The sequence below is a fragment of the Felis catus genome, chromosome D1 (assembly GCF_018350175.1).
Source record: "Felis catus isolate Fca126 chromosome D1, F.catus_Fca126_mat1.0, whole genome shotgun sequence".
In the NCBI taxonomy this organism is placed as follows: Eukaryota; Metazoa; Chordata; class Mammalia; order Carnivora; family Felidae; genus Felis; species Felis catus.
The window spans coordinates 97,943,426-97,970,189 of record NC_058377.1 but is presented as its reverse complement, the minus strand read 5'-3'; the positions used below and the strand labels follow the sequence as shown (position 1 = coordinate 97,970,189).

At 47.0% G+C, this 26,764-nt stretch overlaps 1 protein-coding gene across 3 annotated transcripts in view; it reads right to left on the bottom strand.

Moving 5' to 3' along the window:
• The window catches only part of CRY2 (cryptochrome circadian regulator 2), a 33,497-nt gene extending 18,350 nt beyond the window's left edge, over positions 1-15,147 (bottom strand). For 2 of the 3 annotated variants that reach the window (XM_023239797.2, XM_045039174.1), the window contains exons 1-5: positions 14,918-15,147; positions 7,133-7,241; positions 4,232-4,374; positions 2,181-2,365; positions 1,352-1,440 (exon numbers count right to left, since the gene is read on the bottom strand). In XM_023239797.2, the coding sequence (XP_023095565.2) occupies positions 1,352-1,440; positions 2,181-2,365; positions 4,232-4,374; positions 7,133-7,241; positions 14,918-15,132 (741 nt within the window). In that variant the 5' untranslated portion in view covers positions 15,133-15,147. Of the gene's footprint in view, positions 1-1,351; positions 1,441-2,180; positions 2,366-2,540; positions 2,653-4,231; positions 4,375-7,132; positions 7,242-14,917 lie in introns of those variants that run through there. The other variant, XM_045039175.1, reaches the window with a different exon arrangement.
• Positions 15,148-26,764: the final 11,617 nt, after the last annotated feature.

Sequence of the window (26,764 nt, the reverse complement as noted above, 5' to 3'; positions counted from 1 at the left end):
GCCAGTCTATCAGTCTATAAAACAGCCGTGGTGGACAGGATACCAGGAGCTGACTCAATCATGAGAACCGTCTCTGCTCCTCTAGTCCTAGGGTCATGGAAGCCATGTGACATTATTAAGGAGTGCCTTTGAGGCCTCCACCTCTTTCCTTCCCCTTGCCAATTCCCACTTTATGGGGAGGTGGACCATTTGTTCTCTGTGTCCAAACATACGGAAACCAATGCTGAGGGGGCCCAGCAAAAGGTGAGGATGGGACACAGAAACACAAAGTAATTAATCTTCTGGACCTCACTGACCAGACACCCTCTCAGTAAGGGGAACCTGTACAAAGATGAAAGAAAAGCAATCTAGTCTAAGTTTTGGAATCACGTAGAACAAGATCTCACTCTACTACTTGTTAACTGTGTGACCTCAGGCAAGTTACTTATCCTCTCTAAACCTTAATCTCCTAATCTGTAAAATGGAGAGCTTAACACCTACCCTGTAGGGATGTTGAAAAGAAAATAGGAAATAATGCAAGCAGATACTTAACTCAGAAAAGCTCAGCCCAGTGACCAGCATGTGGTAAACACTCACTAAATGGTAGTCGTTATTATTGTTGTTACTGCCATCAGGAAGATTTTTCTTTTTCTTTTCGAAATTTTTAAAGATTTTTATTAAAACAATTTTTTTTTACTGTTTATTTATTTTTGGGAGAAGGAGAGACAGAGTGCAAGCAGGGGAGAAGCAGGAAGAAAGGGAGACACAGAATCTGAAGCAGGCTCCAGGCTCCAAGCTGTCAGCGCAGAGCTGACGCAGGGCTCAAACCCACGAAGTGCAGGGTCATGACCTGGGCCAAAGTTGGACGCTTAACTGACTGAGCCACCCAGGAGCCCTAAAGATTTTTAGTTTTTAAATTTTTTAAAAATTTATTTATTGAGAGAGAGAGAGAGAGAATGACAGAGAGAGAGAGAGGGAGGGAAAGGGAGGGAGCACCCACGCGCACAAGCTGGGGAGGGGCAGAGGGAGACAATCTGAAGCAGGCTCCCCACTGAGCACGGATCTTCAGACCATGAGATCATGACCTGAGCCGAAATCAAGAGTCTGACGCTTAACCGACTGAGCCACCCACATGCCCCTAAAGATATATACTTTTAAGTAATCTCTAGACCCCACGGGGGGCTCAAACTCACAACCCCGAGATCACAAGTCACATGGTCCACTGACTGAGCCAGCCAGGTGCCTCGGAATATTTCTCATTTTCAACCACTCTGAGGGAAGAGGCACTAAGGGACATGAAGCTGACTCTCATATCCTCTGCTGCCTGGATCCTGGCATCCGAAGTTGTGTGTCACAGAAACGGGGGCCATACCTTCCGTTCCAAATGCTTATCCAGGCGGGCCAGAGCTTCTGTCTCTCCTCCTTGCCAAACAGCCGGGCCAAGTCCTTCAGTAGGGAACCCTACAAGAGGAGGAGCAGGTCATGGAACCAGAGGTCAGGCCGTTTCAGTGACAGCTCGACAAGTCTCGACACGTTGTGTTCTTTGAACCTTGTGGGAACTGAACTATGTGTTCTAGGTGCTGCTGGCGCTGAGATCATCCTAACATTTCAACACGTGCCAGGTCATCCTGGTTCTCTTTCCACTGTCAGGTTTTTATCTCCTTTCCCTTGCCTTCCCTCTCCTGGCCTCTCCTCATTCAAGACAGATGAGAACAATCCTGTACAGCTTGCCCTATCAGGTTGGCTAGAAATGACTGTGGTTTTCAGGTGAGAAAGGCTAATTTTGTTCGGATCAAAAAACGCGGGATGGGGGAGGAAGGGGAGAAAGGGTACAGTCAGTGACCTGAGGGGCTGACAGACCCCCTTTCAATGGAAACGATACTAGTTATCTTGGTGTCGGGGAGCCCACTGATGCCAGCACTAGACTGTGCCTGTATGTTCTGAGACAGAAAAGTACAAAATCAGGAGCATAACATAGGATGATGTATACGAGTAAGAACAGAAAAAAAGACTGGAAGGACATGCTCCAAAATCAATAGTGGTCATCTCTGGGCAGGGGGGTAACAGTGATTGTTATTTCCATTTTTGTTTCACTGTTCCTTCTATAACATCTGTAATAACATGCATCACTTTGACAAAGGAGAAAAAACCCAGTAAGTTATCTTACAAAAAAGAGGAGGTTTGGGTCAGGAAGTACGCACCCAGCTCCTCCAGGGAGGGCACGCCATAGGCTTCATCATGGTTCTCCTGGATCTCGGCCCTGCAGCTCTCCATCTGCTGGCTCGTCACGGAGCCCACAGGCTTCTTGGGCAGCTCCATGCGGCTGATGATGGCCTGAAAGCGCTTGTAGGTAAGGGGTGGCTTCTGCCCGTTCAGGTCGATAATCCTGGGAATCCCAAGGCACACCTGATGTCACGCATGAGGCCTTTCACTTCAGGTCCCTGCCCTCCCAGAAAACGGCCCAGACTTGGAAGGCTTGGAGGGTGGCTTTCCTCATCCACTCACAGGTCCCACCCCTAAGTGGAAAGGAAGGGGCAAGGGAGGCTACATCTCCATTTTACCGAGAGGGAAAATGAAGCCCAGAGAGCTGGAGCAGGTGCCTCAGGTAATGGAGCAAGGCAGGGCCAAAGCTGGGACTCAATTCCAGGTTCCCTGGTGTCGACGTGGAGCCTCCTAAAGACAGAGACTGACCGTATCTCTCTAATCACAGAAAAATCCCCGCTAGCCTTCTTGGTACTCAGCCTGTGTGTCCACACCATGGGAATCCCCACGGCCCTTCCTGTCTTTCCCGGCATAAGCCTTCAGGAAGTCCTTTGACAAGAACTGCAAGCATGTTCTTCTGTTGAAAAATCATTCCCTTCTTGGTCCCAATTTGTTAGAACGGAGACATGGAGAACAGACTATCTTTCCTAAATCAGAGATCGGGGCTGCGGTCAATAGCAGTAACTATTTAAAGGGCGTCTGGCAGTTCTCAAAGGTTTTTGTTGTTGTTGTTGTTTTCACGAGCAAGGGAAACAGAGACAAACTCAGGTTAAGGAAAGAAGATACAGGACTGAGGAAAACTGAGGCCATTTATACAGAATGCATTGGGGTGGCCTGGAGCCAGATTCCCCGGGCTCTTCCTGTTGGCCAAGAAGCAGCTTATGCAAGAACTGGCTGGCTGGGTAGGTTCACTGGGGATGTGAGGTTGGCTGCTGCCCCTGCAGTCACCTCCCCTTCGGCTGGCACGTGGCAGGAGGAGGAGCTCCACACCCAGCCGACCCTCCTGAGAGCTAGCTCACGTGCAGAGATGTGTGACCTGGCCTCCTGGCAGCCACCACTAGCTTGGGGGGGGGGGGGGGGGCAGGGAGCAGGGATGGCTGCTGGCTTGGCAGCAAAAGCAGCGGCAGCAGCAGGAGGGTGACAGCTCTGCCAGGGAAGGGGAGGGGAGGGGAGGGTTTCCTCCTAGACACTCTGAAAGCACACAGGCCTGTCCCTAGGGAAGGAGGCTGCTCTGTAGTTATCAGCCCCCCGCAGGGATCTCTAGAGCCTCCTGCACAACATCTAAATACATGGCCTGGAAACCCAGATAGCCAGGGGAGCCCGAGGAACTCACATTAGATACAGAAATTGGGTATATGAGAATAGAGCTCTGTCAGGAAGGTTACCAGGTAGGGTCCACTGAGGTCAGACGGCAGGCTTTCAGGAGCAGGACACAAGTGGGAGTGCGAGTGGACGGGACAACAGATTAGGGGCAGATCTGTGAAGACCTTGCATGGGGATCCTCACTGCTTCCATCCCTCGGCCTTAGTGAGCCTCTTTTTTTTTTTTTTTTTTTTTTTTTAAATTTTTTTTTTCAACGTTTATTTATTTTTGGGACAGAGAGAGACAGAGCATGAACGGGGGAGGGGCAGAGAGAGAGGGAGACACAGAATCGGAAACAGGCTTCAGGCTCTGAGCCATCAGCCCAGAGCCTGACGCGGGGCTCGAACTCACAGACCGCGAGATCGTGACCTGGCTGAAGTCGGACGCTTAACCGACTGCGCCACCCAGGTGCCCCTTAGTGAGCCTCTTTGCACCCAAATTGGGTACAGCTCTTTGTGATCTGTTCCACAGGCCCCAACTCGGGCCCATTCTCTTCCAGATTCTAGAAAATGCCATACCTCATGTGCCAGGTGGCTCTATCGGTAAACCTCCCAGAGTTCTGCTCAGCAGGGGCCAGAACCACCAACTCCCATAATTGGCAAGCTGAGCCCAGGGACCCATTTCTCACCTGTCCAGGTCATAGAGAGTGTGAGAGTTCTCAGTCACCACCTCCACACCGGCCTCCTTGGCCATCTTCATGATGGCTGCGTCACGTTCTTTCCCAAAAGGTTCAGAGTCGTATTCAAAGGTCAAGCGGGTCACCCCCCATTCCTGTGGGGAGAGAATCTGTTATGCTAAACACTGTTTGGGCAGGAAAATGAAGCAGAGAACTCTGCTCCTTCCTTACAGGAAACGAATCTGGAGAGCTGTCAGAGTGGGCTGCAGAACAAAGGGCTAGGGACAAAGATTTGAACTGGAAAGCCAACAATCTGAGGTTCACAGGTTTGAGGAGAGCAGGTCTTTGAGGTGAGGCCAACAGCATGGCGACAGTGGAGCCCGAGACTGGTGGAATCAAGAGAGAGGTGGGTAGTCCTGTATGCTTGCTGGGCCCTGGGGGCAGGAGATTGCAGCAAGTGGCTATAAATACAACGCTCCCAGGGGAGGCCTACTGGTGGAGACAGCGCCCAGCATGCCTTTCCCAGAGTTCCTCAGGGCCCTGCAAACTTCTGCCTTGGTTTTCTTGGCAGACTTGTGCTATGTGAAGTGTCCTAATGGTTTCCACGGCAACAGTCCTGAGGCCAGTAGCAAACAGAGCTAACAGGCTCTAGAGGCGCAATTCTTAGTCCAGAGGTCAGAGAAATCAGACCAGAGGGGCCACATGCTAAAAAATAAAGGAATTCTTTTCTAAGTCTTTAGTGTTTTCTAGCAGAATTTTCTAGATTTCCTTGCAATACTGGGAGAAAGCTGGCCCAGTAAAAGATTGTACAGATAACTCACAGAAAGCCCTAGAACATGACGGTCAAGAAGAAATCCATATTCCAACCCAAGTCTCTGGCCATGGTCCCTTAAAACTCTAACCCCCCAGGGCAAATGCCCTTTCCATAAGGGACCTGACTCGGCTCTGTCTGTGGTGTGGGTCCTGAGAGGGCTGACTATCCCTCATCTAGGATAACAGGACTAAACGTTTATTGAGCCTTTACCATGAGCCAGGTACCATGTTTAGCAATTCATATAGATGACATTGCTAAATACTCATAACTCTGTGGATAGTAATAAAATATTATTAGATGCCACCTTCTCCAAGAAGCTTTCCTTGACCTTCTCTTTCAATAGGATTTTCCCGCACCTGGCGCTTTTTCCATCACAGTATTTACCATATGGCAATGAAGCTGCCCATTACTTGTCTATTTCCCACATTAGCGTGTGAACTCTCAGAGCAAGAATGCTGTCTCATTCATTACCCTAGTACCTAGCAGGGGGTCTAGGACATACTAGAAGCTCAATAAATATACAGTAGTCACCTCTGATCTGAAAGGGATGTGTTCCAAGACCACCAGCGGATGCCTGAAACTGCAGATAGTACTAAACCCTACATACAGTACTGTTTTTTTCCGACACGTACTTACCTATGATAGAGTTTAATTTGTAAGTTAGGCACAGTAGATTAACACAACTGTAACTAATAATAAAAGAACAATCAGAAAATATACTGTAATCAAAGTTATGTAAATGTGGTCGCTCTCTTAAAATACCTTATTGTACTGTACTCACCCTTCTCTTTGTGATGATGTGTGAGATGACAAAATGTCTGCATGAGATGGAGTGAGGTGAATGATGTGTTAGGCGACTAATTGACCGTCTGACATATAGTCAGATCATCTGCTTCCAGACTACAGTTGACAGTGAACAACTAAAACTGCAGATAAGGGGAAGGAGGACTATTATATGCTGAATGGCTGAATGAATGATCTATCTGAATTTCTGGGCTATTGCTGGGTTGGCCTCTGAGGTGCTAGGAGGAGAGGAGACAGGGGACACAATGCAGAGCAAGAAGCGAGGCACATGTGTTTAACGGTGTGGGGGTTAAGAACACAAATCTGGAGTCTGAGAGAGGGGCTCAAGTCTTAGATCACCACTTAGCTGCATGACCATGAAGTTATTGTTCCCTCATCTATAGAACAGGGACAGCAGCAGATACTCTTAGGCGGCTATGTGAATTAATACATGTAAAACACTTAGAATGCTGTTTGACTCATAGTCTGCCCTCAATGAACGCTGGCTATTTTCAGCACTATGTGATTTGTGTGTGTACGTGTGTGGGATGTGGGGAGGTGAAGTGAACGAGAAGGTATTTAGTAAGCTGCTTGTCTTGACATGAGACCTCTCCTCTGGTCTTTCCCCCCAGGAAGAGTAGGGAAGGGAGCTGGGGTGGAAAGGGGCATAAAAACAATCCTGCACTGCTGTGGATGAGGACAGACTGTCCTAGAGCTCTCTGTCCGTGAGTACATTTGCCTCTGTTTGGACCTTGAAATGTGCTTTAAAAAGAAAGGGGCTGGGGGTGGGGGCAAGTGGACTGGATACCTGATAGAGCAGACAGAGGCCTACATGGTACCCAAGTGAAGATTTGTATCAATCATTTGCCCCAGGGAAGGCAGGGAGCTCCCTCAAAAGGGCTGATTTTGTTCCCAACAAGAACATAGCAAGACAGGAAACACCCTGTGCTAAATAAAAAGGAAAACTTGTCTTCAAACTCCTGGCATAGGAAGAGCCCTAATAAATCTTGCTGGCTTGAGCCAAGAAAACATCTAAGGAAGCCAGTGGCATCCGGGGTGGAATAACTCGCCACATCCCTTGTCTGGATTGAGCTGGGAACTTTCCAACAAGACAGTGGTTTCACAGAATTTTTCCTTTAACACAGTTTCCATTCTGTCGGCAAGCTGATTGGCTTTGCTCCCAACTTCCCTAGAGGCAGCAGTCAGAGCACGCTGACCGGTTCCATTCTCTCAGTCAGAACATCACCTCATTTAGTCTGCGGGGACACTCTGGAGAACAGAATCTCACCGTCTTCTCTAGGACTCTGCACACGTACCTTGAATAGCCTTGGGAACACGTCAGCGGGCTGTCCCCGGACTACAAACAGGCGAGAGTTCAGTTTCCTCAAACTTGTATCCAAATCTTCCAGAGACTGAAGTAGGAACCTGCAGAACCCACACAGGCCTTTTAGAGGTGACATAATGAAGAGGCATTCTTTTTCCTAACAAAGCAGGGGGAAGCTTACACTATGCTGAACAAGTAGCATCATGAGTACCAGGACCAGAGAGACCCGGGCACTCCTCCAGCCATTACTTAACCTGTTTAGCTTTTTTCTTCTAATCTGGAACATGGAGCTGATGTCGGTACTGAGCTCCTAAAATTGCTAAGAAAAGAAAATCAAATAATGCGTGAAAAACATTTAGTGCAGTGCCTGGCTTATAGAAAGCCTGGGACAGATGTGAGCTGCTCCTCCTCGGGCTGTTTCTCTGTGGATCTGAGGGAAGTCACTTATTCCCTTGCAGCCTCGGGCCCTGTGTATGAATATTCACCCATTGTAAGGCTGCTGTGAAAATCAAAAGGGAGAACAGGGGAGAAAGCCATCTGAAAAATAAGAGCAATATTGTGTGGAAGCCTGAGGTCTTACCAGAGAGGAACAAGACTGCGAGAGCCCTGGCAAACCCTACCTCCCCAAGCCCATCGGACCCCTGCCTGGTGCATTCACGCTCTGGGCTGCACCTGTCTACCTCCGCACGCCCATAGCCTGGGCGGGTCCCCAGTTCTCAGGGTTTTGTTTGGCAGGTGGTTCATTCTCCAGGCCTCCAGCTGCCAGATTCTCACCCTAAGAGAGAGAAGGCCTTAGAAGGTACTTCTCTATAGAATACCCTCACATGCTTTTGGGGGTGGGGACCCCAGATACTCAAGAGACCTAATCTTGAGAGCTGGATCACCACGGGGAAGGAAAAAGCATTTGCTGAGTGCCTTCGGTGTTCTATTTATCATTATGATGTGACCGCAAACATTCATTTACTGTTCGGTTAGGCACAACCACCTTTCTGAGAAATCTATCAATACCTTTTTATGACGTGTTTTTTTTTTTTAAGTTTATTTAATTTATTTAGTAATCTCTATGCCCAACATGGGGCTTGAACTCACAACCCCAAGATCAAGAGTTGCATGCCAGCCAGGCACCCCTGACATGTGTTTTATTTTTAAATTAAATGAAATCAACATTTTAAAGATAACTATGTAATTCAAAATTCAAGTTGTAAAAAGTTCACATGGTAAAAAGTCTCCCCTTTGTCCATGAGGGATTTAATTCCCCTCCACAGAGACAAACAATGTCATTGTGTTATTATATATCCGTTATGCTTTTTGACGTGTTTTCTTTTTAATTCTCTCAATACATTTTGAAGGGAAATATCTTCATTTTATAGATGAGGAAAATGAGACACTGAGAAGATAATTTGCTTAAGATCATAATCGATAAGTGGCAAGGCTGGGATAGGAACCTGTGCCCCATTTCTAAAGCCTTTCAGTGACACGCCCGACACTCTTCCAGGGGCTGAGATGCTGCCAGACCTCATGTGTTCTGAATCTCTCTGACAAACACAAACCTGACTATAGGCAACTCACTGACACTCTGATCTTCCTCAGGAACTAAGCCCTGACAGGTCAGCCTGGTTCGCAGATACCACTGCTATCTATATTTTGGTATCTCCCACCCATCTCTGTCAATGACGGAAATCACTAGGTTTTTTTTTGAACGCAACGAAACCCTGTGCCTCTTCCGCAGCACACATCACATCCCCCGACGGCTGCAGACTTAGAGAAGCAGCCACCGTTCCCAGGCTGCCAACTAGAACCAGTCCCCACTGCTGAGTCTGACGTCTGCGACATGACACTCCCATGGCAGCGAATGCCACAGACCCACATTCCAGCATGAGCAGAGTCCTGGGCTCAGCCCAAAGCATCATGCCAGCCAGCAGAGACTCTCCAAGGCGATGGGAACGGAGACTGTTGCTTCATGCAAACCCAAAGCTCCGCCTCTGTGAATTTCTGTTTTTGAAAAACTGACGCCCTTAAAAAAGGAAAGCTAAGCCGGGAGTGACGCACTTGTGTCGGCCTCCTCCCAGGCTGCACCATTCCTCTCAAGAGGAAAATAGGAGAGACCCATGTAAATAGCCTCATGCCACCTGAAACCTGGGCCCTGCCAGCGAGAATGCTGCAGGTGACTGGAGACCTAAATTCCACAACCTCAGGGTAGAAGGTCCTTCATCTGCGGCTCCCGGGAATGTCCTTGCCATGCACTTCGGTGGCCTCCTCCCTCACAGTCCCCCAGGCTGCACAGGCTTTCAATCTGAAGCTATAAATAAGGCTGACATGCACACGAAAGCTAGCTTCCAGCTGTTTCTACAGAACTTTATTTCCAGACCTCATTTACTGAAAGGAGAGATTCCTTGCAGCGGCTCTCAAGTAAGATAACCCCAGGAGAACCCTTTTCTTCTTTGACATGAGATGTCTACAGCTGAAGCAGGAAGCAGAAGGCCCAGTTCTGAACTCAGCAACCAAATGATAATAATGATAACAGCAACAACTAACATTTGATGAGCATTTACAACGAACCCAGCACCAGTCTACTTATTTTACATACATTATCTCATTTAATTCTCAAACTAACCTATGAGGTAGACACTATCATTATTCCCATTTTATAGATGAGGAAACATTATTCCCATTTTATAGATGAGGAAACCGAGGCACAGAGTGGCCAGAATTCAAACCAGGCCGCCAGGCTCCACTGCTTCTTGACCAGGACTTACGATGTGAGTGCTGAGGCTGTGCTGTTCAGGACGCAGCCATCAAGGAGAACCACAGCCAACAACTTTGCTACCAGATCCTTGCTCCTCTGAGGATCAATGGCTGTGAATCTCCCAGAAGCTTGATGAAATGCAGAATCCCAGACAGACCTCCAGGATCAGAATCTGCATTTTAGCAAGAGCCCCTGGTGATTCCTTTGCACACTAAAGTTTCACAAGCACTGTTCTAGAAAGCTGAACTTCACTTCTAGCTTCTGTTTACAAGTTGCCTTTCTTTGCTTCTAATTTGTTTCTACTAAACTTTCTCTGAGATCCTGGTTTCTGCCTCTTCTTTGGTGCTCTAGATAGGCTTTGTTACTTCCAACTTCCCCCCTGAGTCCAGCCCTACAGGGCTTCTCCAGGAAGGAGGTTTACAGGATGGCCCCCGTAAGAGGCAACAGGCCCCCTGGAGCCCCAGCCTCCAGGCAGCCAGAGAAAGAGAAGCCACTGCTATGGTGGCTCACCTCACCTGCCAGGTGACAGCTTTGCATAACACCAAAGAAACAGGGAGCTGCACTGCTACTGGGCAAAGGTTCACTGGGGCCGGTGTGTGCATTCTTTCACTGGAGAGAATTTTGGGCCTTCTGCCCTCCTTTAGAGCCCTCCTCTCCACATGGCCAGTTTCTCTTTACTCCAATAAGGGTGGATTCTAAAGAACACTGGCCTGTGCACTGGAGATACCAGTGTTTGGGGCTGGCAGCTCACCCTTGGCAGCTCTAAGCTGAGCTCACATGGCCGAAATTTAGAGCACACGGTCCTATGTGAGCAGTTAAAGCTCACCCTTAGGATTAGACAACACGTGCAACTGAATTATATTACGTAAGTGCTCTGGAGCTAGAGGCAGACAGAACTGGAGAAGGCCAAACAGGGACTTCCAAAAATACAGAAAGGACTCTGTAATTCAGGGACTCCATGGGGCTAGCGTTTTAGAATAAGACAGGCGGATTTTTAGAGAAGACCTTCCCCAGAGATGGAAGATTCTGTGTTGAGGAATATTTTATTTGTTGTTAATAGGAGGAGGGAGGATGACAGTGAACTCTTTTTTGGGTCCAGATTGCCCTTGACCAAATTCCTCTGCTTCAAGCCAAGGTTATCTAACTACATGATGATATCATAGGCCTGCCCAGACTGACTACCTAGGATATTAATAGAAATTAATTTATCCTAAGTCAGAGAGTGTAAGTCCCATGGAAAAGGATAACCTAAATCCACAATCCATAGCAGGGATTGATCTCTCACCATCACTCTGAAATTAGGAAAGAATAAATATATTTTTATCTGAGAGAAAGATGAAGGTTTTTATCCCTTTTCCGGCAAGTGGAAACATTTCCTCAGCAGCAGAACAGTAATGTGACTCGCTTGGATACCAGTGTGAAGAGCTCAGAGAAACTCACATTTCTCCCCCAGTAGACTACAATGCTCAATCCCCTGCTTGCTGACCGAGTTCCAGGGAAGAACCGGCTAAATCGACAGTCTCACAGTGATTAGCTCCCAGCACTGGGATGAGACACACTTGTTCTCATCAGGCATGCTGGGGAGGTTCCAGTTCACCTCACTTATTAATTCTGAACTATACAGGCTTATATCGTATTTCTACCAACTCCCCCTGTCCCAGAAGCTCCTGAACGCACCTGCAGCACAGAGCTAGGGAGAAAATGATTTAAATAAAGGTTTTAGTGAATTGTTGCCAACACCCGATCTAAGTTGCAGGAGCAAGAGGAAGGCAATACCCATTTTTAAATCCAGAAGCTGATTACCACGCCCCCCCCCCCTTTTTTTGGGTGGTCCTCACTGTAGAACCTCCTTCCAAATGCAGCAAATTTGGGGAAGGCAGGGCTGGGGAAAATGGCAAAGGATTAAGCCAAGTAGCGCTTGACGGAAAAAAAGTCCTGAGGCTTATTGAGCTACAATTAGCCCATCAACTTCCCACTACCACCAAGGCGAGGAGCATGCTAGCCCTTCTGCTATGCTAATAAATATACAGATTTCTTGGTTGCCTTTCTCTGTCCTGTTTTACTCTTAGAAAGTGCCATTCATGGTTATTTTAATCTGATTCATCTGCCGAAAATGCTATGCGGGAGTAAGTGTAGGAAGTGCAGGGAGAGAACAGAATCTCAGATCTCGATTCCCCCCACCTCTTGCAGATGGCCCACAGCCCACCCTTTCTCGGGAGGCTTCTCTGAGGCAGCAACTGAAGTATCTGCAGAGCCTGGATGTTATGCTGCAGCACAGTTCTCCCAGACGACTCCCAGAGCCAGAAACAGCCGCTGGAAGATTACACATATTGAAGTTATGCAGGGGTACGGCTGGCTCCATCACTCTCCCAACCCCCAACTGAGTGTGTAAAACAGTCCCACAGCTCTGCCCTGGATCTGACCACGGGAGCAAAGTGGACGATGGGGGTGGCAGCAGTGCGACTGCTTCCAGGTCCAGGAGCAGTTATCGTATTCGATCTGTCTTGTGTTTTTTCACCTCTTCCTTCTGAATGCCAAAGCTAATTAGCCTCCCTGCCAATGCACTGCAACACATCTCCCAAGCTGTCGGTCTTGAGCCTGTGGTTCTCAGGCTTCACTGCACATGAGAGCTTTAAAAACCCTGATGCCCAGGCCGTAACCCAGAACCATTAAATCAGAATTGGGGGAGAAGGAAGTCCAGGCATCTGTTAAAGATCTTTTAGTGATTCCCATGTTCAGCAAGACAGATGCTGCTCTGGTCCGTCCCCCTATTTTATTTATTTCGTGGCCTTCAGTTCTCCTGAATCACGATTGTTTACTTGTCCTCCTTCACTAAAATGTAGGCTCCAGAAGCTCTGGACACCACGACGGCTTGTTCATTACTATGTCCCAGCAGCACCCAGAGCGGCGCCTGGCAGATTTTAGGCCCTCATTAAATCACTGTTCGATTAATATCTACATGCCTACACGGCCTTTGACTTCAGGATTTAACTCGGGCATGCGAGCTGCCACGTTCCTCTTCTCCTTCACTTGTTCAAAAGCACGATCACAAAAGAGTGACCCACAAAAATCCATACACACCTAGATCCTAGCAAACCCGCGTTTAAACAGCAGCAGCGGTTTTGGTGTTGAGTTTTAATCTCCACTACCACATACGTGTCAGCAGTCTTATGCGATGTCCCCCAATATCCGGCAAAACGAAACGAAACAAATCAAAACCTCTTTCGTGACCATGCAACAAGCAGGCAGTCAGACCGTATTTACTATGCTCTAATCGGCACACTGCCATAAGGAGAGGGGCAAAGTCTGAGGCCTTGTTTAACGTCCATACTAGGGATGGTCATTTGAGGATGTTTGTCAAACCCAACCTCCTATCTATAGAAACTGGAGCAGAGGCAGAGCAATAGAACAGCCCTGAAAACTGTGTGGGCAGGCTCTCCACAGGACTATCTTTAGTTGTTCTCTCTACATAAATGGGGCAGGAGGGGGCATCTAATAGACCCACTGCTAGGGGCACTCACTCTCCTAGCAGGGCACATGCCTTGGAGAGGAAAAGAATGGCGAGCTGACAGCCACTGTATCTTGGGGATAACGCTGCCCACCCGTGCAACAAGGCCACAGGCAAACATTCCCCAGAGCAACGCAAACAAACCAAGGGACAGCTGCGGGGTGTTTTAAAGAGAGATGGGTACACAATGTCTCCAAACCTCTTGGTTTTAAACCCTGGTTACAGAGAAAAGACATCAGCTACCTATCTGTTAATCGTTCCCCATGATTCTGTCGACTGCATCTTCCTGGGAATCATCAAAGAGGGGTCTCCTTGAGATCACAGCTCTCCTGCTCCCTAACCTCAGCGCATCAGTGGATAAAAATCTAATGTATAGAGGCTCAACTGTCCTTTAAAATTAATCTCATGAGAAGAGGAGGAAGCAAGTGACACTTTGGTTCCTCTTTCTTTCTTTCTTTCTTTCTTTCTTTCTTTCTTTCTTTCTTTCTTTCTTTCTTTCTTCTTTCTTTCCTTTTCCTTCCTTCCTTCCTTCCTTCCTTCCTTCCTTCCTTCCTTCCTTCCTTCCTTCCCTCCTTCCCTCCTTCCTTTCTTTTTTTTTAAATCCTAGCAAGCTCATAGCTAGCGGCTGAGGGAATTCTCCAAAATGGGTTAGCATTTATCTAATGCTAAGCCAGAGCATTTGGAACGTGGCAGCTCGCATGCCCAAGTTAAATCCTGAAGTCAAAGGCCGTGTAGGCATGTAGATATTAATCGAACAGTGATTTGATGAGGGCCTAAAATCTGCCAGGCTCTCTAGCTCAGGACACAAAGTGCCTCTACCTGGACAAGCCCTTGGTGTTTTTATCATAAAGGGTAGACTGCACCTGCCTTATCTAATGCTAAGCCAGAGTCTCTAGACACCTCCAGAGGCAGGAAGGTTTTGGTGGAGGGAATTCAAGCAAGCCAGCTTAGAGATGACCTTCAGGAGCCCAGCAATGGGCTCTTTACTTGAAGAAGGCCAGAGCACCTGGTGCACTAGGACTCAGAAACCCGTCCGTCCTTGCCCTCACATCACAGTATCTCCTTTCTTCCCCTCCCAGAGCACACCCCTAAGAGCCCTAGACCAGGAGTCCCTGCTCTGCCACTCCCTGGCTGCCAAGTCTTTGGGCAGGCCAACTTGTGTCTCTAGGCCTCAGGAGTCCCTGATTAATGGAGAGAGAGCACGATCTCTGTCCCGCAGGAATGCTGTGGGGCTCCAAAAGGGCTAACACACAGTGCGAACGCGGCCGTCAGAGGTCGAGCCCTGGCCCACCCAGGCCATTACTGAGATGACGAATTGCTTGCCCAGCCCTGGCTTCTCCCTTCTGGAAACCCGGTTCCGTCTCCCTGTCCCACCTCCCGCAGGCCGGGGTCTTCCGGCCGTGGGGACTGAGGGGCAGAGCCTCCCTGTCTATGGGGCGGAGGCGACCCGGGCTGTTCGCGGGCGCCCTCGGAGCCAGGCCGCTGCCCCCCGGGTCCCGCGACCCGGCTCTGGACCCCCTTACCTCCAACGATTGATGCCCACTGAGGAGGAGGCCGCGAACCAAGGGTCCAGGATGTAAACGCAGCGTACGCAGCGCGCTCCGCGCACGGCCGCCAGCAGCGCGGGGTTGTCGTGGAGCCGCAGCCCTTTGCGGAACCAGTGCACTGAGGAGGCGCCATCCGCTCCGGCTGCCGGCGCCGGGGCCGCCGCCGCCGCCGTCACCACAGCCGCCGCCATCACTGCTCAGACTGCTCAGGCCTCCGCCGCTCCGCCCCCGTCGGCGCCGCGGGCCCCACCTCCGGCCCGCCCAGTGACCTATGACGTCGCCGCTCCTCACCGTGGCCCCGCCCCCCGAGGCCCTAGAGTCCCTCTGCCATTGGTTGGGCGCCTCCCGCCGGGCGATTGGCCCAGCGACGCCGAGTCCGGCACCGCCCCCTCACGTTCCCACCATGTGTCGCTCGGGCGCTTTGGAGGTGGCGGGCTGGGCTGGTGACGCAGGCTGGAGATCCCTGCAGAGGTCTGGGCGTGGAAGAAGTCTCGAGGCACAGCGGATTTCTCACATGCGTCCTGTTCTAACCCTGCCGCTGGAAGCGGTCTGGGCTGGTGGGGAATTGCTATGACTCCAGCCAGTGACTTAACCAGCATCATCTTCTTCTACCTCTGTTACATCGTCTGCAACATTCTACTACAGCGACCATTTATTGAGTCCATTTTATATACCAAGCAACGTGATAATATCCTTGGATAGACTATCTCATTCACTATTCTTTTTTTAAAAAAATTTTTCAATGTTTTTTATTTGTTTTTGGGACAGAGAGAGAGACAGAGCATGAACGGGGGAGGGGCAGAGGGAGAGGGAGACACAGAATCGGAAACAGAGGGAGAGGGAGACACAGAATCGGAAACAGGCTCCAGGCTCCGAGCCATCAGCCCAGAGCCTGACGCGGGGCTCGAACTCACGGACTGCGAGATCGTGACCTGGCTGAAGTCGGACGCTTAACCACTGCGCCACCCAGGCGCCCCTCATTCACTATTCTTAACGCAGCCCAGTTGTGTTCACTCAACAGACCTCAGTGAATGAGCTGCTATTATTCTCAATTTAGAGGCAGAGAAATCTGAGGCTGCCACAGTGGAGTCACTTGCTTGTATCATAAAGCTAATAAAAGGATCCCACCCAGATTATTCTGAATCCAAAGCTTCTCCTTTTATCCACAAAGCCCTACTTTTATCTTTGTGGAGCTCTTTGGCATTTGCAAGTGACAGACTCTAAAGAGGGAGGAGGAGTGCCCTGATGTGCAGCAGTGGAGGGATTGAGAGTAGGGACTGGCAGTGTGGAGGATGTGGACTGAGATAGTAATTATGCCATGAGATGAATTTTTCTTTTTGTTCTGTTTAGTAGAACAGAGAACAATGGTCCCTCTTATGCTCACAAAGCACTGAACTGGATTCGGTGTGGGATTCAGAGATATGGAAGACACTGTCCCCATTCCTCCCCTGGGGAGCCAAGTGGAGCCCTCTTATTCTTCTGGGGTCTAGTGCTGACCTTGATGATAGACTGATGAGTGGCAAGAGAAGCATATGAACACCTGCAGTGAAGTGTTGATGATGGGCTAAGATAGTCTAATTAGGCTGGGGCTCTGTGGTTATCAAGTGAAGAGTTTGTTTGAATTTGGTGCTAGGTTGTGCCCATACTCACATCCCTTCCTGAATTTGGGAATGAGCAATGAGATAATTCAGCAATTTCGTGGCATTAATTGGCACAACTCTACAAACCACAGAGTCGTTGCAATCCTAGCTTCTCATTTCTAGGGCTTTGCATAAGCTGTTCCCCCAAGCCTGAATACTTTAACTCCAGCTTGTCCTGTTATACTATACTTCTCAGTATAGGTGTCTCTTTCTTGATGTCTGGGCCCACCCAGCTTGTATGGTGCCTATCTCATTACGTACCTTCTTATGGTCACTCTGGCTTTAGTACATAGTACTGGAATTTCTTACTTGTCTTTCTGTGCCATTAGACTATAAACTCCTGGAGGGCAGGGGCCATCGCTTATTTACAGTTGAATTTTCAGAGTTTACCTCGGTGTTTGGCACTTAGTGATTCGAATGGTTGAGGATAACTTGAGTAAAAGTTGAACAGCAACTAGTCTCAGTTGGCAGAAACCTTAAAGATCCATCCAGTCCTGACCTTGTCCCAGAGAGTGCAAGGAGATGGTTCTTCCCCCTACCCTCTTTTTCTCCTCTGAATTCCTGTGATACTTTCTGTATACTGTGGGTCCATGAGGTCAGGGACTGTGCTTTTCTTGTTCGTCAGTGTGTTTCCAGCACCAGTCTGGGCCCTGATGTGTGGTAGTTGCTCAATAAATATTTGAAGAATGATTGAATGTCATTTACCTCTGTCTATTAGGCTGTCATGACAGAGTGTAGTATAATGGTTAAGCCCAACATCTTGCACATTTGGGGTGGCTGAGTTCAAATTCTGGTTCTGCCTTTCCTCTCTGTGACCTTGAGTAAACTAGCTCATCTCCCTGTTCCCCACTTTCTTAACGTATACAACAGGGGCGACAATAATAGTGAGGCTATAGTAAGCATTTAATAAGAATTAGCTACTATTTTTTTTTTCTGAAAAGCAGGATCTGTGTCTGCTTTTGTCTTCCTTGAATCACCTGGCTCTTGGTCTTACATATATGATGAGCACTCTGTAAGTTGCTGAGTGAATAGAAGATTTTAACAGGTTTTAAAAAGACCTCAAAATTATGCCAGTAATGAAAAACAAACCAAAAAAGAAATTTGTTACCAATCCCCCAAACCAAACCAATCAATTTTTTTAGATCTTCATATTGCCTTCTAGACTTTGTCCATAAACATTTTTTTTAAGTAATCAAAGCAGAGGGGCAGTGTGTATACATTTTGAAACAAAATGTTAAGTATATTCTATATTGCTATGTCGTTGTCCCTGTGTTTGTTATTTTAATGACTATATAATCCTTCATCAAATTGATAAAGAGGAAATATTTTATTGAATGATTGCATATGGTTCGAGTATAATAATAGGGTAACATTCAAGAATCAATCAGGAAGTAACTCTGGCATAGAATAGTGGAGTGCAAAGTCCGCTTTTGGATTTTACACTTTAACAGGCACTTGGAGAAACTGAAGAGAGACTAAAGAAACCTGTAAATTGCTAGGGAGGTGAAATGTAATCTTGTACTATTGTATCTTTAAGAGAGATGAGAACGGAAGCTTCCCCTTATAGCTATCCACCTGGTAATTTACAAGCATCTCTGAGCGTGGTTGCCCTGAGGATGCCAAACAGTTGCTCCTTGTTTCCATTAGGGATAGAACGAAAGAATCTAGTTAAAAGAAAAAAAAAAAAAGAATCTAGTTTATGCAAGGAAGAGTAAGAGATTTAAGGAGGGGCTTAGTATACATAGTGGCTTAGGAATGAGACAAATTAGGTAGTGGAGGTTTCTTTCTTCACTGAAGACATTTAAGAAGACAGAAATGAGTCCTGGGTTTGTTTTGTTGTTGTAGTCTTGCATGGAGACTGGTTTGGGCAACTTTTTATATTCTCTTGGACTGCGCTTTGTGTAAACATTTGATGATTGGTGGAAAGGTAACTAGGGGCGGGAGGGGACGGGCCCGGCGAGTTTAAGTTACCCGCGCCCTCTAGTGGTGGGACTGGGAAAGAAGCGGCTGTTCAGTGTCCAGGCTGACCAGGGAGCATCAGGATCCTACCTTCCTCCCTTCAGTTACGGGGACCCATGCAGTGTGCAGCGGCCGCACAAAGCCTACTTTGGTGTTCTTTGAACCCTTCATCTGGAAAACCTGTAAAACTTCCAGAGACTTGTAGACCGAGAAGTCAAAGAACTCTTAAATAAGACATGGGATATGTCAACCACAAACGAAAAGATTGATAGATTGAACTGCATTAAAATTATGAACTTCTTTTGTGGTCATTTTTTCTTAGTTGAAGCATAGTTGACGTGCAATATTATATTAGTTTCAGGTGTATAGCAAAGTGATTTGACAATTCTGCCCATCATGCAGTGCTCACCACAGAACATGTAGTTACCATCTGTCACCATACAAAGTTACTACAGTATTATTGACTATATTCCCTATGCTGTACTTTTCATCTGTACTTATTTATTGTATAACTGGAAATTTAGCCTCTTAATTCCCTTCACCTGTTTTGTCCACCCACCCCATCACCCTCCCCTCTGGCAATCACCACTTTGTTCTCTGTATTTAGAGGTCTGTTTCTGGTTTTGTCTGTCTGTTTGCTTTGTTATGAACTTCTCTTTATCAAAAAACATTATTTAGAGAGTGAAAAGGCAAGCCACAGAGTGAGACAAGATTATTGTGATACTTAAAATTATTATTATTTTTTTTTTGGTAACACTTAAAATTCTTAAAGAGAATTCAGATCCAGAATAAAAAAGAAAAAAAGAGACAGGCAACCCAACATGAAACTAAGTCAGACTTGAACAGGTGCCTTCTCCCCTACAAGGGACATGCAATTAGCCAATGAACACGTGAGAAGGTGCTCACCTGCATTCGTTCATTGGGGAAATACAGATAAAAACCATAAGATACCACTATAAACCCACTAAAATGGATAAAGTTAAAAGGACTGACAAAACCAAGCTTGGGGGAAGATGTGAGCAATTGAAACACTCATACGCTGCTGTTGCGAGTGTAAACTGATACAATCACTTTGGAAAACTGTGTGATGTTACACACTAAATTTGAAAAACCAAATACCCTGTGGATTGCAAACAATATACCCTATGACCCAGCATTCTTTTTTTTTAAGTTTATTACTTTTTTTTTTTTTTTGAGAGAGAGAGAATGAGCAGAGGAGGGGCAGAGAGAGAGGGGGACAGAGGATCTGAAGCAGGCTCTGCTCTGACAGCCGAGAGCCGGACACAGGGCTCGAACTCACAAACCATGAGATCCTGACCTGAGCTGAAGTCAGACGCTCAACCGACTGAGCCACCCAGGTGCCCCTGTGACTTAGCAATTTAATTCCCAGCACATACTGGGGCACCTGGGTGACTTAGTCGGTTGAGCGTCTGACTTCAGTTCAGGTCATGATCTCATGGCTGGTAAGTTTGAGCCCCGGGTTGGGCTCTGTGCTAACAGCTCAGAGCCTGGAGCCTGCTTCACACTCTGTATCTCTCTCTGTCCCCCCTGCCCCCTCACTCACTCTCTGCCTCTCTCTCTCTCAAAAATAAGTAAACATTAAAAAAAAAAAATTTAATTCCTAGCACATACCTAGCAGAAATTTGGGCACCCGTACACCAAAACACATTGTCAAGGGTTCAAAATAGCCAAAGTAAAACCAATGAATCACTGAAGTAGTAATTAGTAAAAATTTATTGTGCATACAGCAAAAAGACAGCTTGTAAACCAGAGCAGTCAGAACAGAACATGGAATGAGGCTCTGGGGTGTATTGTCATAAAGCAGTTTAGACAGTGAGAAAGCAGTGACTGTTTATTCTCGGTGATTGGTTACAACATGACAATTTTCAGTGGTTACCCCGTATTGACCTTGGGAACCAGTGCTAGTTTTGCTAATCACTTCCAGAGGCAGAAGCAAGACACAATCCAGGTCATGTGAGTGCAAAATAAGCTAAATTAAGTTTCGTCTGCATGACTAAACTGGTTCTGTCATGCTCAGGGAAACTTTAAGGCTGATCTCTGTCTGTCCTCGATTTTAACACCACACGCAGAAATATGCATGGTAGGAGTGTTATTAGTAACAGTCCTAAACCAACAACAGATCAAATGTCTGTAAGCAGTAGAATGGATAAATGAATGATGGTACATTCAAACAAAGGAATACTGCCCGACAATCACAATGAAGAAAACATAGCTACATGCAACAACAGGGAGGAATCTAACACCATTTTTAAAAAGACTTTATTTTTAAGTAATCTCTACGCCCAACCTGGGGCTCAAACGTAACAACCCCAAGATCAAGAGTTGACTCTACTGACTAAGCCAGTTACGTGCCACCAATCTCACAAATTGAATACTGAACAAAAGAAGCTGGACACAAAAATATCCACCATATAAAGTTCAGAACCTGGCAAAACTAACATATGACGTTAGCAGCCAAAGACATAGAAACAACCCAGATGTCCGTCATCTGATGGATGGATAAACAAATGTGATATATCCGTACAGTGGCATATCACTTGAAAGAAGGGAGTAGAGGGGAGCTTGGGTGGCTCAGTTGGTTAAGCTGAACTTAGTTAAGCTGGCTAAGAGTCTGTTGGACTCTTGTCACTATCTCACAGTCATGAGATGGAGCCCTGTGTCCAGCTAAGAGCTGGGGGTGGAGCCTGCTTAAGATTTTCTCCCTCTCTCTCTCTCTCTCTCTCTCTCCCTCTCCTTCTGCCCCTCCCCTGTTCACGCACATGCATGCACACACACTCTCTCTCAAAAAAAGGGAGTGCTCGGCAATCAAAAAGAATGAAATCCTGCCATTTGCAACTACGTGGATGGAACAGGAGGGTATTGTGCTAAGTGAAATTCGCCAGTCAGAGAAAGACAAAAATCATATGACTTCCCTCACATGAGGACTTGAAGAGACAAAACAGATGAACCTAAGGGAAGGGAAACAAAAATAATATAAAAACGAGGAGGGGGACAAAACAGAAGAGACTCATAAATCTGGAGGGTTACTGGAGGGGTTGTGGGAGGGGGGATGGGCCAAATGGGTCAGGGGCACTAAGGAATCTACTTCTGAAATCATTGTTGCACTAGATGCTAAGTAATTTGCATGTAAACTTAAAAAAAAAAGGGGGGGGGAGTACTGACAGATGCTTCACCGCCGATGAACCCTGAAAACATCTTGCTAAGTGAAATATGCTAGTTACTAAGTACCACCAATTGTAGGATTTTATTTATTTATTTATTTATTTATTTATTTATTTATTTATTTAAGAGTGTTAGCGGGGGACAGGGGCAGAGGGAGAGAGAGAATCTTAAGCAGTCTCCATGCCCAGCGTGGATCCTGACACGGGGCTCCAGCTCACAACTGCGAGATCATGGCCTGAGCTGGAACAAGAGTCCAGCGCTTAACCAAGTGAGCCACCCAGGCGACCTGTGGGATTATATTTCTATGAAATGAACACAACAGGCAAACCCATAGAGACAGAAAATGGTTTTCTAGGGCTGAGCGGGCTGGGGAGAAATGGGGAATAACAGCCTAATGGATACTGAATTTTTTTTGGGGGGTGGGATGGGTGATGAAAATGTTTTACAACTGGTTCTGACAATGGTCACACAACCCTGAATTCAACAATGGGTGAATTCCACGGCACGTGAAGTGTATCTCTGCAAAGCTATCATTAAAAAAGAAAAATTATAGAGCATTGTAAATTAAAAGGAAAATAAGCCTCAGCCCCAGAGTGGAACGTTTATTTTTATTCTCTTTTTTTTTAAAGAGTTCATTTCTTTCTCTCTCTCTCTCTTTTAATGTTTATTTATTCTTGACAGAATGGAACTTTTATTTATTTACTTAAAAAAATTTTTTTTCAACGTTTATTTATTTTTGGGACAGAGAGAGACAGAGCATGGACAGGGGAGGGACAGAGAGAGAGGGAGACACAGAATCGGAAACAGGCTCCAGGCTCTGAGCCATCAGCCCAGAGCCCGACGCGGGGCTCGAACTCCCGGACCGTGAGATCGTGACCTGGCTGAAGTCGGACGCTTAACCAACTGCGCCACCCAGGTGCCCCAGAATGGAACTTTTAAAAGACAGCTATTCTACGTGGAAATGCCAAAGTAAAAAAGCGTTGTTCATATCAAATTTGCATATAGAAGTACGAGTTTTTCATTGATGTTATGGTGTCTTTTATTTAACTGAATGTATACGTTGGATTAACATGTAGAGTGTTTTAAACAGATGAGTGGATTGGTGTCCTATTAAAAAGATCTTCAGTTCATAAATTAAAAACAAAACCAAAAACTAACCTAATTCATGGTGTTAGGTAATACATCACGATCGTGCTGACCGTTGACTAGCAGGGAGGGATAGAAATGGGAGAACCTAGGGGAGGTTCTGGGGTGCTGATAATGTTCTATTTGTATTTCCGTCAGAGCCTTTCCAGACTGTTCTGCTGGTCAAAGGAGTTGAGGGAGCTGGACCGGCAGGACCCGAGTTCTTACAGACACACCCGAGTTTCTACCTGAGCAGGAAACAGCCAGTATCATCTTTTTGTTAAGTCCTACTGAGGCCACACCATTTGTCAAATGCCAAGGGAGAAGTTGGGCTTAACTTCCTGCTAGCCACCCCAGAGACTTGTAACCTTGAGCAAAGGACCAAGGAAATGGGCGAGCGAGTGCTTTTCTGATCTTTCCCACAGCTGACCAAGAGCATTCAAGACGTTCAAGTTGAGGTGTGGTCCTTGGGCCAGTGGCCGGTGGGGGATGGACAGGTAGCTATGCTCAGATCTCCCGGGGCTGAGATCTCAGTCGCCGCCAACACTCAGGAAAGCTGCACCCCATTCTCCCCCAGAGAGGCAAGGTCCCAGCCTAGATGTTGGACCACCCAGTAAGAAAGAGCAAACGCAAGAAAGAAAAACCAGGAGGAAGGGCTCCAACCAAGAGAAAGGGGGTATGTAACTTTGTTTAACTTCAAAACTGAAATTTGGTAGGTTCTTGCTCAAGAGAACAGCAGCCACTGTTTGGGCTCAAGGGAAGGAAGTGTGGTGCGTGTGTTTGCAGGTCTGCCTGTGGCAGGGATGAAAGGGACAAAGTGCACATGTGACCTGAGCCCCTCAGCCACCAGGAAAGTGACCTCACTTCTGAGCCTTTTTCCGCTAAACTATCTCTGGGGCCCAGGGACAGATGATGTATTTGAGGTGACAGATTGGCAAGGGACTTGCCTCAGCTTGCCCTTAATTATAAGCCTCTGCTGGAGATGTGGAGCCCCAAGCATGCCACCCCCAAGAGCGAGACTTTGGCCACTAATGTAGAATCATGGTCTTCTCTGAGATATGAGCACTTTTTCTCCCTCCCCTCCGTTCTGGTAAGTACTAGAAAATTTTTTTTAATGTTTATTTTTGAGAGAGAGAGAGAGAGAGAAGAGGAGGGGCAGAGAGGGAGACACACACAGAATCCGAAGCAGGCTCCAGGCTCTGAGCTGTCAGTACAGAGCCTGACGCAGGGCTGGAACTCCCGGACTGAGATCGTGACCTGAGCCGAAGTCGGACTGACTTAACTGACTGAGCCACCCAGGTGCCCCTCTGGTAAGTACATTTTTAAATTTAGAAGAATAAAGTGCTAGAAATGGAACCTTCCTTCTTGAGGACATTGGAGATTGGCTCCCTTCCGTGAAAGAAGCCTCAGTGAATGCTTGCCTTATGTGTGATGGGATATACTTTCCAATGAGGGTGGGACGCAGGGTGGGGGAAGGAGCTCAAATAGCTGCCGTCCTGTGCCCCAGGCCACTTCGTCCCATGAGTCACGCTGGGAAACTGTGTGTATATGACCTTGGTCCAACTCGTCCTGGTGTCAGGAAACCAAAACCTTTGAGCTAGCTTAAGCAAAAACCAAACATACATTGGAACATTTCGTGGGACCCCAGGGCCTCACAGGTATCCTGCTTTACCAGAATTCAAAGTACAGTCATTAGAGCCACTGGATACAGGGCAGCCATCCTCCCTCTGTTTCCCTCTGTCTCTGGGATCCCGTGGTCTCCCGTTTGCTTCTCTTTGGAATTTTCTCCATGTTCTTTCTCTGAAGACCAGTTTTCTCTGCGGGCTGTGGGTATATGTACAAGGCCAAACACGGCTACCCTGTAAATTCTACCAGTACCTCTCTGATCCTGATTCAGGAATGGCGATGCGCCTAGGACATTGGTCTAGTCAGCAGGTGCAGGGGACAAGAGCCTGTGGTCCAGAAGTGGAGTGAGGGCACACTCCCATGAGTGAGGGGGGGGCTTGGAGATGAAGGACTGTGTGCTAAGCAGACTTTAATTATGCTTTGGGAACATTGCACTTGCTTATGAGGGTGTTAATCGTTCGCTGAGCAAAGCTGATCAAGTGCCTTTTGGGCCAGTCTCCAAGAAGGTTCTTGAAAATGCAGGGCTGAGTTAGACGTAATTCTTGCCCTTTGAGAAACTTACAATATAGTGAAGGAAACAAGCATATTAGCATCTTTCCTTGTTTTAAGTTTCACGAGAAGTACAGTAATAGAGTTTTGTGCAAACTAGGATCATAAGAACACAGAAGAATGTTAAGAGTAAAATGTGTTGAGCTTTGCTCTGTGCTAGCCATTGTTCTCTTAAGCCTTGACATAACTTTATAAAGTAGGGTCTGTTATAGTCACCCTTATTTTAGCAATTATCTCCATTTGCCGATGAGGAAACAGGCTTGGAGGGGCTGAGCACCCCCTAAGTGACAGCCAGGAAGTGGGGAGCAGGGATTCCCATGCAGATCTATCTGAGCACAGAGCCTAAGGTGTTCTCACTTCATCAGCAGAGATTTTAGAACATACCAAGGAATCATACGTCAATCATATTTCAATAAAAAAAATAGAGAGGATGAAACTACTTTAAATTTAAATTGTAAAAAGAGCAAGCTATGAAATAATATGTTCAGGATGATCCTATCTTATTTACATATTTGTTGGGAAAAGGGTTACATGTGTCTCTAAATTTGTAAAAACAAAGAAATAAGGGCACCCGAGTGGCTCAGTCAGTTAAGCATCTGACTTCAGCTCAGGTCATGATCTCGTGGTCTGTGAGTTCGAGCCCCGCGTCGGGCTGTGTGCTGACAGCTCAGAGCCTGGAGCCTGCTTCGGATTCTGTGTCTCCCTCTCTCTCTGCCCCTCCCCTGCTCGCACTCTGTCTCTGTCTCTCTCAAAAATAAACATTTAAAAATTAAAAAAAAAAAAAAACCAAAATGGTTATAGGAGTTGGGGCGCCTGGGTGGCTCAGTCGGTTGAGTGTCAGACTCTTGATTTCGGTTCAGGTCATGATCTTGCGGTTACTGGGATTGAGCACTACCCCCCTCCCCCGCCCCTCCCCGGTTGGGCTCTGCACTGACACAGCACAGAGCCTTCTTGGGATCTCTCCCTCTCTCTCTGTCCCTCCCCACTTGCACGCTGTCTTTTAAAATAAATTTTAAAAGCTTTAAAACTAAAAGGTAATAGGAGTCAAGATTGGGGAGACTGACATAATTATGTTTTCTGGGACGGGCTACTGAGGCAGGGGAGGGATGGGGTAGAGGGAAGATTGACCCTATATGTTTCTGTACCATTTGAATTTTTAAAATAGGCATCATTCGATTTGTAGTTAATTAATAATTTTTTTTCAAAAGATATTAAGTTAACAAATTAGCTCAAAAAAAAAAAAAAAAAAAAAGAAAGAATGAAAAAATGCCAAAGACAATGTCCTTGCCTAGTCCTCATGCAAAGTTAACATCCTTGGTGAAAGACTTCTTTTTTTTTTTTTTTTAATTTTTTTTCAACGTTTTTTATTTATTTTGGGACAGAGAGAGACAGAGCATGAACGGGGGAGGGGCAGAGAGAGAGGGAAACACAGAATCGGAAACAGGCTCCAGGCTCTGAGCCATCAGCCCAGAGCCTGATGCGGGACTCGAACTCACGGACCGCGAGATCGTGACCAGGCTGAAGTCGGACGCTTAACCGACTGCGCCACCCAGGCGCCCCTGAAAGACTTCTTATCAAGGGATGAGGACTTTGCCTTCCTCTGCTCCCCACCGCCTTACTCCCAGAAGCCCCATGGCCCTGCCTCCTTTTGCCGAGAGAGAAGAGAGAGGGCCGTGATAAGGCCCTTCCCAGACCTGTCAGCAATTGGGTGGAGTCCAGAAACAAGATGCCAGCCTCTCGA